The 16,952-nt window shown below is 41.9% G+C and overlaps 2 protein-coding genes across 2 annotated transcripts in view; one reads left to right on the plus strand and one right to left on the minus strand.

The window, feature by feature from the left end:
• Positions 1 to 15,042, plus strand: part of LOC134183208 (probable ATP-dependent RNA helicase DDX43) — a 19,715-nt gene extending 4,673 nt beyond the window's left edge. The window contains exons 5-20 of the mRNA XM_062650690.1: positions 1,578 to 1,659; positions 1,905 to 2,005; positions 2,074 to 2,248; positions 2,392 to 2,502; positions 3,493 to 3,566; positions 3,635 to 3,803; positions 4,864 to 4,951; positions 5,017 to 5,076; positions 7,238 to 7,305; positions 7,363 to 7,428; positions 9,686 to 9,729; positions 9,787 to 9,850; positions 9,909 to 9,983; positions 10,131 to 10,218; positions 11,790 to 12,384; positions 14,726 to 15,042. Coding sequence (XP_062506674.1) covers positions 1,578 to 1,659; positions 1,905 to 2,005; positions 2,074 to 2,248; positions 2,392 to 2,502; positions 3,493 to 3,566; positions 3,635 to 3,803; positions 4,864 to 4,951; positions 5,017 to 5,076; positions 7,238 to 7,305; positions 7,363 to 7,428; positions 9,686 to 9,729; positions 9,787 to 9,850; positions 9,909 to 9,983; positions 10,131 to 10,218; positions 11,790 to 12,050 — 1,526 coding nt within the window. The 3' untranslated portion in view covers positions 12,051 to 12,384; positions 14,726 to 15,042. The remainder of the gene's footprint in view (positions 1 to 1,577; positions 1,660 to 1,904; positions 2,006 to 2,073; positions 2,249 to 2,391; positions 2,503 to 3,492; positions 3,567 to 3,634; positions 3,804 to 4,863; positions 4,952 to 5,016; positions 5,077 to 7,237; positions 7,306 to 7,362; positions 7,429 to 9,685; positions 9,730 to 9,786; positions 9,851 to 9,908; positions 9,984 to 10,130; positions 10,219 to 11,789; positions 12,385 to 14,725) is intronic.
• Positions 13,753 to 14,674, minus strand: LOC134183209 (uncharacterized). The gene has a single exon (XM_062650691.1). It carries the CDS (start codon positions 14,638 to 14,640, stop codon positions 13,873 to 13,875), a length of 768 nt encoding a protein of 255 aa, XP_062506675.1. The 5' UTR covers positions 14,641 to 14,674; the 3' UTR covers positions 13,753 to 13,872.
• Positions 15,043 to 16,952: the final 1,910 nt, after the last annotated feature.

A 16,952-nucleotide genomic window follows, 5' to 3' on the forward strand; every position in this document is an offset into this window, starting at 1 on the left:
TAGCATGTCCTGAGTAAAGGATCAACTTGAACAGACAGTAGGCGTTCGTCTTGATCTGTACATGTGCCTGTATTCTGATCAGATGTGATTGCCACGTGGTGGGAATTCTGTTTAGTGTTCATTTTTTACTATTATGAGTGACTGAGGTACAGAATAGATCGTGCATGTAGAGAGTATATTTACATTGTTTGGAAAACCATCCTCACTGTGATGCGTTTTTCGTGGGTACCGTATTTCTTCAAATAGTGACCACAGCCTCTAATTTTAACAATGTTATGGAAATGTAGCTAAATGAGGGCGGCTTGTATTCAAGGGTGGTCTCTATTATTTAGTCTCTACTTCAAACCGTGACACGTTGGTACTTGAACGTCACATTTCCTTCTGTTGACATAATTGGATCCTTTGGAAGGTACCAACTCTGGCAAGTTTAGCTGTAAATCCCACAACTATTACCAGTACATATTGCTGTACGTTGTGTTGATAAAAATATAATTTATAAACAAGTGCGCGTAATAGGATGAGGTTGACACGGACGCATCAAAGTATGTGATATGGGCGTGACCAGTAACCTTGCAGACTAGTGCGGCTGGTATTTGAGGGCGGCCACTATTCAAAGAAATACAGTAAATGAAACGTCTCATCATCGTCATTATTGTGTCAAATGGGCATGCAATCTTCTCATTTGGTCGGCTAAGGCGTTGTTTGGTACTTATGTATGGTAGTAGGATCACCGCTCTCGTTTTCAATTTGCAATGACTTTTTAGCACTTGAACACGAAGAAACGCAATGGAGTCACGTTGAACTTTTTGTGTGTTGTCTAGAAATGCTTAGACATACATTGAATCGTATTATGCTGTATGCTATTTAAATGTACTGCTTTTTTCATGTGTTGGATGATAGTGTTGTGATCAAGTAAATTCATGGGGGTGATAAATTGGGATATACTGATAGGTAGGCCACAAGAAGAAATTCATTGTTTGAGAAGAAGTTTTGGCTCAGAAATTCATGCACGCACACGCAGTTTATTTTTATTATATTGTGCAATATTATGTAACATAGAGTACACACGGAGCAGCACCGCACAAACTGACTAGGGACAACGGTCTTAAAACTGCACACTACACAAACTGAACTGACAGAAGCACTGGACAATGTGTGCCTCCGCAGCAACACATCGTCGTCTGCATAGATAGACTCATTCTGTTAGTACCCGGATGCAGCCTGGATAATTTATGTATATACGTACACATGTATGACAGATTTTCTAGCTCCGCCAGATGTATTAGAACAACCGTGGTTTGTGAATTCCTTTCACTGCTTTACATACGTAGATTTGGCAGAAATAATACGTCCTTACACTACTGTAGCTACTACAAGCGCATGCACAGTCAGAATAAAGAATAAAAAATAAATTGGTGTGTGGCTAAAAATTGGTTCACGCTCACCTGTCAAACAATAAATTTTCTACTTGTGACCTTAGTAGAGCAAACTAATGTGATGTAATAATAGTTCAACTGTCGTTGTATGATTCCATGATAATATGGTTAATGGTTGAGTTTGTGTGTCTTTTGCTACAGGTTTGGCGCCTATTGCTAAGAACTTTTATCAGGAGGACGTTATTGTGGGTGCTTTGTCCGAGGAAGAAGTAGCTATGTTTAGGTGTGGTGGTCAGGTTTTGGGTTTACGAGGGAGCTAGCAGCACGCGTGCGCACACACACACACACACACGCGCGCGCGCACACACACACACACACACACACATGTACACACACACGTACACACAACACACACACACACACACACACACACACACACACGTACACACACACACACACACACACACACACACACACACACACACACACACACACACACACACACACTGAGTTTATCATGTCTGTTAGGAAAGAGAATAACAACATCAAAGTACAAAACCTGGGCAACTCCAAAGATCGTCTCATTCCTAATCCCGTCAGAACATTTTCAGAAGGCTTTGGTTCATACAGTAAATCACATTGGCACATACGATTACTATCATGCTTTGTGACATTTTCGTAATGACTTTTTGTGTAGGTGAGATTCTTGACGAAATGGAGAAAGCTGGCTTTGAAAAGCCCACACCGATACAGTGCCAGGGGTGGCCTGTTGTTATGCAGGGTCTCGACATGGTTGGAATCGCACAAACAGGCACAGGAAAGACACTCGTCTTCTTGTTGCCAGGATTTATTCACATTATGGGACAACCAGTGTAAGCTCGAAAGCATTACTGTAGCATCCATATCTAATAAATTAAAATTAATTAATTTTTGAAATTACTTTTTATTAGTAATTAATATTAAGTTTATTATTTGGGTTATGATTGGGTGTGCTTATTGTTGTATTGTGGTTTAGTCCTCGTGAAAAGCGTCACGGTCCGACTGTTCTCATTCTGTCTCCAACAAGAGAGCTTGCTCTTCAGATACAGTCTGAAGTAGAGAAGTATCAGTACAAGGGAATCAAATGGTAGGTCATTCATTATTTTATTTATATTTCATAGCAATGATTTCCAACACTGCTTTAGTTGTTCAGTAGTTACATGGACTTTATTCCAATAATGTAAATAAAAAGTTCCAGCAGTTTGTCTTATGGGTCGTTCAAAATTATTGACAATTTCACAAGTGTACAGAGCACATGCTAGGAGGAGGGTAATTGTGGCCCTCTGTACTCTCTAAATAATGTCGATTTATAGCAAATGGTTCGTGCTAATTTCTCTGTTTTCCATGGCTGGAATTGCATCATGTATTGTTCCTGTACTAGTCACTCATATGTAGGGGATTTGCAAACTTGTACACGACTGTGGCAGCCTGGTTTTATTCTAGAACAACTGCCGTCCAAAAGGAGCCCAGCTGTCACTACCATGACTTACTCAATGTTTTTGTCTTTGTCCACTTGATCAGAAACCTTCAGCTGACATCACTACGAGTTGATCAACTGGAATGGAATAGGAACTGTAGCCAATGCAGAAGCATGAAAGACCATACACGTCAACACTATAATCGATGGAACCATGGTCAAGCTATTGAATTGTGCATCAACAATTTGTGTACCTTTTTGGGGAGAGAAGGAGGCTCCAGAATGCGCTTTGTATGCTCATGAAATTGTCGATTATTTGAATGACATTTTATGTCTACGGAAAAACTACAAATAACACACTGACAAGCCTAATTCTAAACCTTTGAATGGTGTGTGTATTATTTGGGTCTGGTGCTGTGATGTCACGCTACTTGCTGTCAAACTACTTAGCTAAGCATACCCCGTAACAGCTTACTGCACGCACTGGTGGATCACGAGCCTACTTGCTTCCCAAAAGTCTGACTAAGTTCCAGAACGTCGGCAACGTACCCTAAATCCACCCTTAAATATCTATTTTTGTTTGCTATAATAAGTCGATGTGAGAGTTATTATATTGTCTTATTGGAAACATATTGATTGATCGGTCATCTCAATTTTTAGTGTATGCATTTATGGAGGAGGAGACAGACGACAGCAGATTGACGCTCTTTCGGCTGGAGTAGAAATAGTGGTCGGTAAGTAAATCACTGACCAAGTATCCAACATTTCACTGTTTTGTAATCGTGTTTTGTTTGCTTTCAAGCTACTCCTGGTCGATTAGATGACTTGACTATGAATGGTGTCGTGTCTCTCAAGAGTGTCACATATCTGGTATTGGATGAGGCTGATCGGATGCTGGACATGGGGTTTGAGCCCCAGATCCGAAAAATTTTACTCGACATTCGGCCAGACAGGCAAACTCTTATGACAAGGTGATAATTAGTTTTGATGAATTAGTTATGTATTGATAAAAATGATAAACTCAAATTATTAGTTATACAGATTTATATCGTAAGGTGAGTTCAAAGGAGTTGGCTGGGTGATAAACTGGTTACCCTATATCATCCCATCGTCCAGGACAATTAGCTAATATAGGTTATCAGCCTTAGGACTGATATGAGTTATCAGCCTGTCGTCCTCGACAACAGCCTGTCCTTGACAACCACTAATTACTATATGATTGAGTCCCAAAGTATTAACTAACACAAATTACAATACGCATGCAATGTTAACACACAGCAATTGTGATACGCAACTCAACAATTCTTAGTCACTTGACGTAGAAATTAGACATGAAAGATGTTCCACTGCCTGACGACGATCCTTGATCAGCTGCCCCACTAAAGCCTGGTTCACAATACGATGCTGACGCTCAGCTAAACGTCAAACTTCAAAGACACCGGCACGAAGGAGGCAGCATCCTTTGATGTTGACGCTGACTTGTTCGCTGGAATGGGATTCATTTCTATTGTTGACGTTGACGTTGACGTTGGCGTCAATATTGTAACCAGGCTTGACATGCTCGAGGTGGCAAGCCGGAGGATTGGAGCAAATTGAAGTTGTCGTTGCTTTTTATTTCAAAGTGGGTTGACTTATGACTGGACATGCTGCTTCAAATAGCAGTGGACTTAGAATCACACATCAAAACAGGATATTCATGTCATGTCACTCAGGCGATATCAAAGTTATTAGAGTCTCCACTCTTGGGTCTACTCAATATTTATCTAAATCCGATTATCGCCTTCGTAGCCATGTGATAACTTGTATTTGCTTAATTAAATATTTATACAATTATATGCAATAAATTCTGAGCTAATTGATGCTAACAGTGAGTCACTATGTCAGTCTAGTAGTTACGTTTGTACATGATGTCATATTTTATGGAGTTACATCTAGTGTATTGTAGATATCAGTGCTAAAGTCCAATGTAAATTATTGTGTTTCACCGGTTTTTTGTTTGTTGTTTATTTCACTTTGTTGTCGTCTTTCTAGTGCGACGTGGCCACCAGGCGTTCGTGATTTAGCTGAGTGTTATCTCACTGATCCTGTTCAGATCAACGTGGGATCTCTAGATCTGGCTGTATGTTGTGGATGCTTTGCATCTAGCACACTGTCCCAGTTCACTGATTTTTCATTGTTATTCAGGCTGTTCATAGTGTGACACAACTAGTGGAGTTTATTGACGGATCTGAAAAGAAATTTCGAGTAAGAGATACACGATAAACATGTTGAGAACTCTAATCTTATAGAAAAAGTTGTTTGTTTTTATTACTGAATCACAATGTGTAAGATTATTAGTATGAGACAGGTATACTTTACTGCTTCCAATGAAAGAATTTTTGGCCTCAAAAATTGCCATATGTCTGGGCTTTGCCTTTGTTTGTGTGCACAAAACATTGTCAGAAATGGCTGCTAGATGGCAACTCAGTGAAGAAGCGAGTGAATTCTCTTCTCAACTATGGCTTTCGCTTTCAAACTGAATGCCAGTGCCATTTCTCGTACGATATGCTGCTTCTCTAGAGAGTCAACTGGCAGGAAACTTTTGCTGCAGTATTGTGCTGTGTGTCGTTGAACTGTAGAAAAATTGAACCATCTTGATAAAATAATTAAACAAATATCGTATTTCCTCGAAAGAACACCCCGGCAGTGTTCGTTCAATGTTATTTTCATGTACAGTACCACGTGAACAATATGCAGGTCTCCATGGCCCAAACCTGATCTTTCTTCCTCCTTCCTTTGTCTTCTTCCATGTATCAACATCGTGTTTGAGATCAATTGTCTTGTTTTGCCACTCAGCGTTCGGCAACGTGTTCTGCTTGCCTTTTCCCGAAGCACTGCACGCATTGTACTACTGTATGCAGGCAGCCTCGCATGAATGCTTATTGGGTCGCTTCATTTCAGTCATGCAGACGATTCAGGCACGTGTCAAGCATGAGTGCGGTGTGCATAATGAATATCAGTTACCTGCCTTGTGGCGTTTATTCAAGGGCTGCATTCATTCCAGTTAGTAGCGGGAGCGTGCGGCGTTGTTTTTAATGTCAGCGTTCTTTCGAGGAATATGGTAATTAAATCAAAAAATGACTAATAGCACACATCAAGACGTCAAAAATTATGATTCAAAAAATTTAAAGTTACGTTTGGAGCCTCGAAAAGACTTAGTGTCGAAAAAATATTAAAAGCAGTAGGGTGTCTGTGTTGGGATTTGTTGATAGTTAAATTGCTGAAAAGGTGTGGTTAGTGTGTCTATCAATTGGAGACATTTATTTTATAAAATCTGAAAACTTGTTCAGCCCATGGTATGAAGCAGCTGACAAGCCATACTACTGCCTGTTTCTTCTGACTCGTTTGCACTGTTATACACTGAACAGTTATTTAGTATTGATTGACTGAATATTTTGTTATCTTGTGTGTGTGTGTGTGTGTGTGTGTGTGTGTGTGTGTGTGTGTGTGTGTGTGTGTTTGTGTGTGTTTGTGTATGTGAAATAAATTAATTATTTGCACCAGTGCTACAGTGTGCAACACAGATAATAAATAAAAATAAATAAATGAATAAGTTTATTTACAATATTTATGAATGTCATGAGACAAGTCATTTTAAGATACATTCGGGACGTTTGGGCTGCACAGAAGCGTATCATGTTAAACGGTGACAACGAATACTGATTTACTTCAGTCTTAACGATGACTTCATTAATTAATGTGTGCCTCTTGTAGTAAGGGCCCAATCCCAAATCATTAGTCTTCTTGTTAGGCCAGACCAATTAAATTTTTTGATGCTCGGATTCACCAACCCAGCTTTGTGGTCGACCAAAATAAAATAAACTTTTATATGCACATGCGCAATAATATTATGCTTGCTGTACAATGACTTGGTAGTATGTACATCCTACAACTAGATATATGACTCCACAAGTGTTAACCAGCAACTGTTTCTGTGTTCGCTCAGTATCAGTGTCTTTTGTTTTTGTATCCATTTGTTAGCTCACATTTGTTTTATGCAGTGCAATGAAAACTGCACATGCTCAAAGTGTCACATGACCATTACTTTTTCTGTTTTGATTGGTTAGTCCAGGTTTCATGTCCAAATAGTCAAGCATCAAAAAATTTAGTTGGTCTGGTCATCAACCTTGACTCACATTCTTAGGTCATTGTGTATCAGTTTGAGGTAATTCCCAACCACGTTACATCACTGACTATTTGCACCAATAACTGACCAATTCTGTACATGATTTATTACTGATATATAAATAGATTTTTAATAATATTTATTTATGTATTTTTAGTTCTTAAAATTAATTATGTATTTTAATTATTTTATGTATTTTTTGTTCTTAAAATTAATTATGTATTTTGACAATTTTACCAGGTGAAACAGTTTATTAGGTCTATGCAAGAGAACGAGAAGGTGTTGGTGTTTGTCGGACGGAAGACAACGTATGCAAAATCTATGGCTCTTAAACGAGATGATATTGTATGTATATTTCTCTCTAGTGCCGATGATGTAGCTAGCGATTTCATGCTGGATGGTATTTGCTGTCAATGCATACACGGTGACAGGTACTACGTGTGATTACAATTTTTGAAATGTTATTGGGTTTGTGTGATACTATGGTAAGATGACAGATAGTTGGCTAGAGACTAGACAATGTACCGTATGCTTCATTAGTCGACGATGTTTATAAGTGACTAAAGCCCGGTTCACAGTACGACGAGCGTCCTGCGAGCATCCTGGACACTGACAATGAGCGAGCGTCAGCGTCACGCTGTGAACATGTCACCGTTGGAATAGACAAAAGTTGTAATCGAGCGTCCTAGCTTGAAGTGACCCAGTGTCCGATGACATTACATGCTCATTTTCCACCAAACGAAAGTAATCCAGAGCAACTGGACGTATCTGGGATATTCTATTTGTTCCCATGGCATCGATGGAAGTTTTCATTGAGTGTGTGCATTGTTTTCCCTGTGTTTGGCAAGTCGAATCAAAGGACTACAAGACCTAAAGATGAAAGAAAATGCTTGAGACTACAGCGCAGCAGCAACAAAGGCAAAACGTCATCATCCATGTCTGTCGCGAGTACATTTTGTACACACGTTGTTACTTTGCAGCGCCAGACCACTGTCGCAGTGTGTTCTTTGTACGATGGACACTCGTCAGACACAATAATGTGTGAAATGGTACAGTGCCAGCATCTTTGCTGACGCTCGTGTAAGGGTCCTTTTCAGCATCCAGGACACTTGCAGGACGCTGTGCCAGCGTCGTCCTGTGAACCGGGCTTTACACATAGAACCCCGATACGATAGATCAACAGTCTCTCGTAAAACAAACTAAACTGTTTAGTTGTACTTTGTGATTTGTTTTCCGTTTGAGTGCATCTCATTGATTTATAATAAATTGAGTGTGAACATGTTGAAGACATACAGCAAGATATCGAAACTCAAGAATTTTTTGACCATCTTGGGGTTTGGCTAACAAGGTCATTGCTACGAGTACCAATACTTAAGCCACATCTTCTATTTGTTGATTTGCTCTAATTGTGTTGAACTTGTGGTGGCAGAGGATATTGTAAGCCACTCTGGTGTCTTAGAGGCAGACATGCATGTCTCGATTAGTTGAACTTTGTTATTTTATGTACTGAGTTTGAGTAAATATGGTTTGGAGATTGGATTGATTGTGTAGGGGACACACACACACACACACACACACACACACACACACACACACACACACACACACACACACACACACACACACACACACACACACACACACACACACACACACACACACACACACACACACACACACACACACACACACACACACACACACACCTGGACCTAGAAGTAGGCCATCGTGATAATGATGCCTTTCGTCTTGTAGCCTCTGGCCACAAAGATGGCCTGAACTAATGACTCAATGTTCCTCTGTTATATCGAATTGCATCACACTTGTGATATGCTATGTCTTGAGGTCTTCTGAATGATCTAGCACAAGTGTTGCAGACATAAAAAGCTATTTGTTGCTTAGCTGACTGGCCCGCATTGAACGTCACATTTTTAAAAGGTTTAATAGTGCAGGCGTTACTGAGATTTTGTTCAGCTCCTTTTGCACTAGTTGATATACACTGAGGGCGTGCAAGACCACTGCAGTGCAAAAATGCCACTGACTTTTGCACAGCAACTGACGTCAAAGTCAGAACAGATACACACACACACACACACACACACACACACACACACACACACACACACACACACACACACACACACACACACACACACACACACACACACACCACACACACACACACACACACACACACACACACACACACACACACACACACAGGCACACGAGGTGGACAGACAGATACACAGGTGGACAGACCAATTGACGGACAGAAAGACAGACAGACACAGACAGACACAGACAGACAGACAGACAGACACAGACAGACAGACAGACAAGTGGACAGACCAACTGAAGGACAGGCAGTTGATGCCGTTATTAGTAACTCTCTTAGCTTATTGTCAACTTTTTGACTATTTGTAATTAGAGACCTCTTGGGTCCAAATTGTCTTAGAACTTGGTGATTTTTAGCATATTGTAGACTGTAATGATTTCTTGTGTAAGAAATATATGTATTGACAGATAGACATGTACAGACAAACAGATAGACAGACAGATACACAGACAATGTATCATATTCTATGTTAGAAAATCTATGTGGCGAACAGACAATACACTTTAGTTGCATGCTTAGTTTGTTCTTTAGTGTATTGTTGTATTCATTGCCATTGCTTTGAAACTCAGAGAACAATGCGACAGAGAGCAAGCTCTAGATGATTTTAAAACAGGTACCATCTCTATTAGTCTACTAAAGGCTTTCACTAATCGGCTCTCTCATCTCGAAGGTGTAGTCAAAGTTCTTATAGCAACTGATGTTGCCTCTAGGGGAATTGACATAAAAGACGTGACGTGAGTCAAACATGTCAACAGTGGGACATCACAGCATTAGTGATTTGTTTGTATACAGTTTTGTTGTCAATTATGATTTTCCTTCACATGTTGAGGAGTATGTGCACAGAGTTGGCCGAACAGGTCGTGCAGGGTAAGGACAAAAATTTGATGTCAGTGATGGTGCTTTTGGGTGAAAAGTTTTATGCTGGAGATCACCCGGGAAGCAGAGTTTTATCGTTTATGGTGTCTTGGTTGAGTAGCTTTGAATTGTGAGCTACTGATTGATGTAATGGTTTAGACGTACGGGTAAGTCTCTGACTTTCATGACTCGAGAAGATTGGAGACACGCTCAGGAGTTGATCGACATACTGGCTGAAGCCAGTCAGGTAATGCGCATGTTGTGTGTTGTGTTTGTATACTGAAAGTATAGTCATGCTTGCAGTCAATCACAATTGACAATATGTTGACTGCTCCTAGAGCTCAGGTGCCAGCCACATTCACGTGTTTTCTGCCATAATTTATTGTACCTTATAAATTATTATAATTTGTCTTATGTTTGCTTGACATTTGTGGTAGTCATAAGAGAGTTCTCATAGTGTAAAAGAAAGTTTTGTGACTTTAAGTGATGAATTGTGTCTTGGTGCTAAGTAATAGGGCCTGTGAGCTGGTTGAACATTTTCGGAGTGTTGACTTGTGAGTAAGGAAGACATTGTTGGGTTAAATTTTGTAACTTTTTAGAATTTATTTGCTTGGATTTGCTATCATTACCTGCTTGTCATATTTGAACTGTCACACTATAGTTGGTCTCCCAGCCTTAACTGGTCTGGGAACCACTTGTGGGTGCCATAGCCTGTAGGACCAGTTGTGGTTGCCATAAGTGGTTTAGTCTTACTGTAAATGGTCCTGGACCCTAACCCTACCCCTAACCTTAACCCCAGACTAGTCATGGCTAGGACCAGTTATCACGTGACAGTATAATCAGGTTACTGGTAAATTAATTTAAGCATTTTTCTTTTGGATGTGTCTGCACTCTTAATGGTCGTAGGAACCACAGGCTATGGCCTCTCCAATCAGCATCCTATGGTCACTATATATATAATAATTGATCATGAAAATGAGGTACAAGTGTAAGAAAACCAGGAGCTCCAATAGATGACAGTGCACAAGCAGTTGCGCGCAGACGTTCTGGGTACACGAGGCTACACGAACCAAACACTTTTCTAGTATATAATTAGGCGTGGCCAACCGGCGCTATGATATGCCACAGGTGGCACCAGAGTTTTGTCTTGGGCACCAAGCAATCAAAGATTTGGCACCACACGCGACTGAAGACTGATAAATGCGTGTGTATGTACTGTGCAGGTAGGTAGGTACTTTCAAACCAGTCTCTTGCAGGTGTGTCCACGTGGGTGTGTCATTTCTGTTGGGCACCAGGATGCGTTCCTGGTACCACACCAAGGCACCAGCCATATCCGAACTTTGGGCAACCCTTGTCAGTAATGACGTTGGTGCAATGTGCATGTTCCACATTCTGTAGACGGGTGTAGATTGAAGTGAGACGATGCTGGTACCTATCATTGAGGTTGCCTGGATGCCATCCCCCCAATCTGGATGCCATCCTCCCAATCTGGATGCCATCCTCCCAATCTGGATGCCATCCCCCTCCCAATCTGGATGCCATCCCCCCCAATCTGGATGTCATCCCCCCAATCTGGATGTCATCCCCCCAATCTGGATGTCATCCCCCCAATCTGGATGTCATCCCCCCAATCTGGATGTCATCCCCCAATCTGGATGTCATCCCCCCAATCTGGATGTCATCCCCCCAACCTGGATGCCATTCCTACCCCTCTGTGAGTCTTTGTGCCCTTGCTTGTCTGTTGACTGTAAGAACTCTTCTGTGAGGAAAGATTTTCGTTTTTGATTTCCGTCCTTATGCGACTATTGTGTATTCTAGGAAGTTCCGGATGAACTTGTAGCCATGGCAGAACGGTTTCAAGCCCACCGGAATCGGATGAGGGCCGACCGTGACGCCTGCAGGGACATGGAGCGACGTTTCCGCGGTGACGGAGACAGACCTAGACGCGGTGGCGGCCGTGGCGGTCGTGGCGGCCGAGGAGGCGACCGGAGATGGGGAGGACAGGAAAGTAGGGGCGGAAGAAGAGGTGGCAGGTACGGACGTACGTCTGAAGTATCAGACGGCGGTTGGTGGTTATAGCAGGGAAAGAGTTAGAAATTATCAGGAATATCGCGCAGTCGCGGTAGAGAGAGTTATGTACGGGACATTGTTGCATCAGTTCAGTTTGGAAGACTAATGTTGCTGACTATAGACAGTTGTTGCTAAGTTGTTTGAGGCCTGCTTAACCGGCACGAATGTATACGGTTGTGTCAGGAGCAGAAATATTGAGCTCACGACATAATTGTTTGTAGCAAAAATGAGGTCGTTTTAGCCTCAGCCTGTGTGTGTCACATGATGAGAGTTAGTGATATCAATTGAGTCAAACCGGCTAACAGGGTAGAAAGAGGAGAGCGCTGTTGTCTTCTTGAGTTGGGTAAGTCAGTATTTACATACGTTACTACAATTAGATTGCGTTTGTGTACGACGGGAGCCATTGCTGTATTAAAGTAAACTAATTTAATTAATTAGATTTCTAAGTGTTTATTGTTGTTAGTCTAATTTGTATGATATACATTGCCGATGAGGACTAAGCTCTCACGGAAACGTTGCTGCAGGTTTCGTCATCTTACATCCTGTTTCATTTTTTACTTTCGCAAAACCTGGTATTTTCATTGCACGGCGTAGCACAGCGAAGTGTCGCCTAGGGTAAAATAGTGCTTTCAGAGGTGTGTGTGTGTGTGTGTGTGTGTGTGTGTGTGTGTGTGTGTGTGTGTGTGTGTGTGTGTGTGTGGCATCTGTAGTTTATTTAGCTACAGAATTGCATTTAAAAGAATGCGAACATCCGGAATCTTCGGGATGTGTACTGGATGGGCAGAGTAATTCCCCTAGGCAAGGAATTCGCACGCAATTACGTCTTTTGACTCAGAAGTATAAATGAGTACTTGTTCATTGACTGAGGGTGGACAGGACCACTGGCTTGGGGTAACATATTGCAGCAGACGGGTCCGCGTGAGTTTTGGTGTCCAGTTCCATCCTGAATGACTTTGGCCAAGCTCCAGGTGGATTGTCGGCGCTGGACCTAAGCCTTCACGTAGTGCACGGAGGTCCTGTCTCTAAAGTTATCTTCGCAACTGACCCTAATGTCGACCTCGAACGACGTGAAGGGTTCAGCATTTTCATTTGTAGTTGTGTGTGTGTTTGTAAACGGTGAAGGGTTTAGCATATCAATATGAAAGTTTCAAAATGTGAAAAGGTTGGCTAAATTCTCGAAATTTTTCGGAACTGGGGTCTCCGGGTTGACAAATTGATTAATAAAATAATAAATTTTAAACTGACGCCCCACAACCCAACACAAAAAAGCATACTTTACAATCGCCAAGTCGGATATGGGATCTCATTTTAGAGATGGCTTCTAGTTAATTAATTAAGCTAAACCGCATGGTTTAATTAAGGATTAGCCTGTTTCCATCTGCAACAAACCTAAACCTTTCTACAGTACTTTTCCTGTACACTGATTATGTAGTAGGTTAACAAATGGTTTAGGTTTAACTGTCACGTGATGGTAAAGCACGTGCTTGAAGATGGTCACTGACACGCCGTTTTGATATTATTTACTATTATTTGTTGATATGGGATTGTCTCAAAAGATGGAAGCGTCATCAAATAAGAAATCAGCAGCTACTGCATGTACCTAGATGCTGAATTTGGACATGCAACTATTGCTAGCTTTGAGGGCTTAATATAATTAATTTGAGAACGCCAAGTGTGTGTCGACACTTGAGAGATGGGGCTATGGCGGCTGCTCTAGGATGTACATTCATTCTTATTGTTTCCCCTCGGTGAATTAATAGTCAGTCTAGAGAGTGTCCAATACAGACAAAGAAAGAGTATACGATAATATATAGTCACGAGTCTGAAAACGTCACTTGACGGAAATGCGTCGCGGAGTGCGTTCTTCTTCAATGATGGGCTCTCGAAGACTTGCTTTCTTCACCTCTTTCGTACTGTTAATCATCAGTTTCGCCTTCGCAACGTAAGCTTGCCAACTGCGCCCGCTGTCCTGGTACATCTTCCCGGTGAGTATCCAACCTTGTTCGGCGTCCTCTCTAGGAATGTCGATCTGCAGTACGAGCTTGCATGCTACCTTTCCCTTGTCTTTGTCGTCGAATGTGACCGTCATTTTGGCACGTGTCACTCCAGATCGCTGGTCTAGTGATACCTCGACGCTGCTCGCCTCTTCTCGTCCGACGACGCGATGAAACGAGTGTCCCACGGTCGTCAGCTTTACGACGGAAAACGAGTCACTATTGTGTCGGTTGTTGTTGTTATTGTTTTTGTTGTTGTTGTCGACCGGTTTGATGAGCCATTGGATCTGCTTTGGTCTCTTGCTTGTGTGGAGACTCTCCGAGAGTAGGCATCGGTCGAGTGACGTCAAACTTTCTCGTTCCTCGTAGGAATGAAAGAAAGTGACGAGAAACTCTTTGTCCGGTAGCACACCGTTTGGTCCGGGAACGAAGTTGCCCGACTGTGTTCTCTGAGTTGATCTCGACGGAGGCGGAGACGTGTAACATATTGAGACTGAGTGCCGATGCCTTTGTTGAGGAACCGAGTCAACTTGAACCGGGCTAACAGGGTTGACTTTGATGACACGCGGCTGTGATGTTCTTCGTTTGCTCATCGGTATTCCCATTCTGGTGTTCGACTGATGCTTGTGTGGGAGGTGTTGTGGTTCGGCAGGCTTTGTTGTCCGTAACGACGTCATTCTTTCTGTGTAGGCGACGGCGTGTCTAGCTAAAGCACTTCAGCTGGTAGATTTTTGTTTATTGGTGATGAGAAATGATTTCTGCGGCTCTTCAGAACTTGCCGACATTTAGCAAGTGTCTAGAGGTTTCAGAAAATCAAGGACGTAGCATGTATTTACTGTAGTCTGTACAGTCGAGCAAGGCGATCGGACCATAGCCCAATTGGTTTGTAATGGACACTTCAGTATAATCAACAGGTATTTGTGACATACCGACTAATAACGGTTTTCGTGACTGGCAATCCAAATTCTACAAACGTAAAAACAGCAAAGAATATGCATTAATAAATTGAGAAACAAATATACACTGGTCTAGTCTAACGTGCGTTGAAGAGGTGTGGCCTAACGTACGCTAGCAAATAGTAACCAAGCGTGCGTTACATTACCACGAGAGTCAATAAAATTCCTGGATAGTTTAGATTCTGATTCCCGAATATGTATCAAAAATCCAAAGCTAGAGCGCGCTCTACAAATATTGAGTTATTTGATAAAAAATTTATCCTAGATGTGAGAACTTTGTTGTCAAACTCAAGACTATTTTGGGGCTAGAGCACCGCTCCTGTTATCGGACACCATCAATCATCGGACAGGCGTGCAAGAAGTAAACGAAGTAAGACTGAGGCCTACAGTAAGAAGGATTAGTAAAGACTGTCATTCCAGACGCGTGAATTCCAAAGATTTGAAACGGTTATGCTAGGACGGTAAACATGATCCTTCTCTGCGACTCCGTTCATCGGACACTACCATCATTCATCGGACACGACCTCCCTTATGAAAATGCAATGGCAATTCTGCAAATTCGCACATGATATAGGGTTATAGGTGACTAGCTAACACAACAACACTATCGCTGTCTCCGAGATAGCGTATGCTCACTGAGTCGAGGTAACGTTCCTTTCGTCGGACAGTCGTTTTTGCAGCAGCAGTCTGCAGGTGATAATGTCATGAAAGAGAGTTGGAAGGCAATATTGTACGGCTTCCAATTCGTTATATCTTTATTTGACTCAGCGACGGTTATTGCTGAATGATTTTTTCCGCTGACAAGCTTACTCCGTTAGCATCTACTAGTCCTCCAGTAATATCTAGTCTTCCCAGCGTAGTCCTGAGTGTCTTGCAGAGCACGACTGCACAGGCTTGATGCACACAGACGATTCACGTCATTCATGTTCGAGCTTTGCGGTGAGAACATGCTCCCAACTTGCACAGAAACAGCCTACAAACATCATCCAAACGTCCGAGGATGCATGCAGCACTTCATCGTTGGTACAACCAGCTGTACCGAACGCAGAAACTTTGTTTACTACCTGAGCAGCTTGAACCTTTACCCCTGCTTCTACTCTAGGTAAATTTGAATTAGATTACGTCAAGTCCGTGGTAACGCTAAGCCGCGACTTTCTTTGTAAAGGGTAAAAGAGCATTTTAGCACTTCAATCGTAACCTCATCTGTTTCAGTTGTCGTCTTCTTTGTTGGACGGCTAGTTCGTTCAAGCAATAGCCTTTACGCGTCATAGTGGGGGCGTGGTTGTAGGAAAATCAAAATTGCTGTCAAGCACTCTAGGCGTGCGTTCTGCGGCGTTTTAGATAAGTAAATTTAATCAACTGCTGTAATTTATAATCTAGAGTTGTTGCTGAGAAGGTAGAAAGGCAAGAAACTGGGTGTCCGACGATTAGGGTCGTTACCACGGGCGTTTGATTCACTGCATATAACTCATACAGATATTGGCTGACAGGCAGGGTTACATGATTTGTAGGTAAGGAGTTGCTGATTAGCAATATATGTAACTAGACTGAAGGATGCGTGTGTGCAATGAAAATGCTACTGTCCGGTGAACGATGAGTTTGTCCGATGAACGATGAGTTTGTCCGATGAACGGAGTATGCAAGGCTCAGCACAGTTTTCAATCTCACTCTTAGCAGAGAAGAGGTACAATGCTCTCTTTTGGTGTGCTCAATTACACTTGGATACCTACATTTATGATGTGGTAGGGACTGCGTTCAAAAACGGATAACTGAGGACTCGCGTTCGGAAGATGATGGTGTCCGAGAAACGGGGCTACGCTCTACACAAATTTGAATTACGGTCGGGTCTACAATTTGCTCCATCAACATGAAAACGACAACACGGATTATTAGTAGCAAATGCTAGATATGTTTTGTTACGTTTAGGTTTGTGGAAAGATGGTAGTGACAACTATAAGTTT

The sequence above is a fragment of the Corticium candelabrum genome, chromosome 8, assembly GCF_963422355.1.
Source record: "Corticium candelabrum chromosome 8, ooCorCand1.1, whole genome shotgun sequence".
Classification (NCBI taxonomy): Eukaryota; Metazoa; Porifera; class Homoscleromorpha; order Homosclerophorida; family Plakinidae; genus Corticium; species Corticium candelabrum.

Excerpts from the sequence above, each read along its gene's own strand:
- LOC134183209 (XM_062650691.1), bottom strand. The coding sequence starts at position 14,640 with ATGGGAATACCGATGAGCAAACGAAGAACATCACAGCCGCGTGTCATC.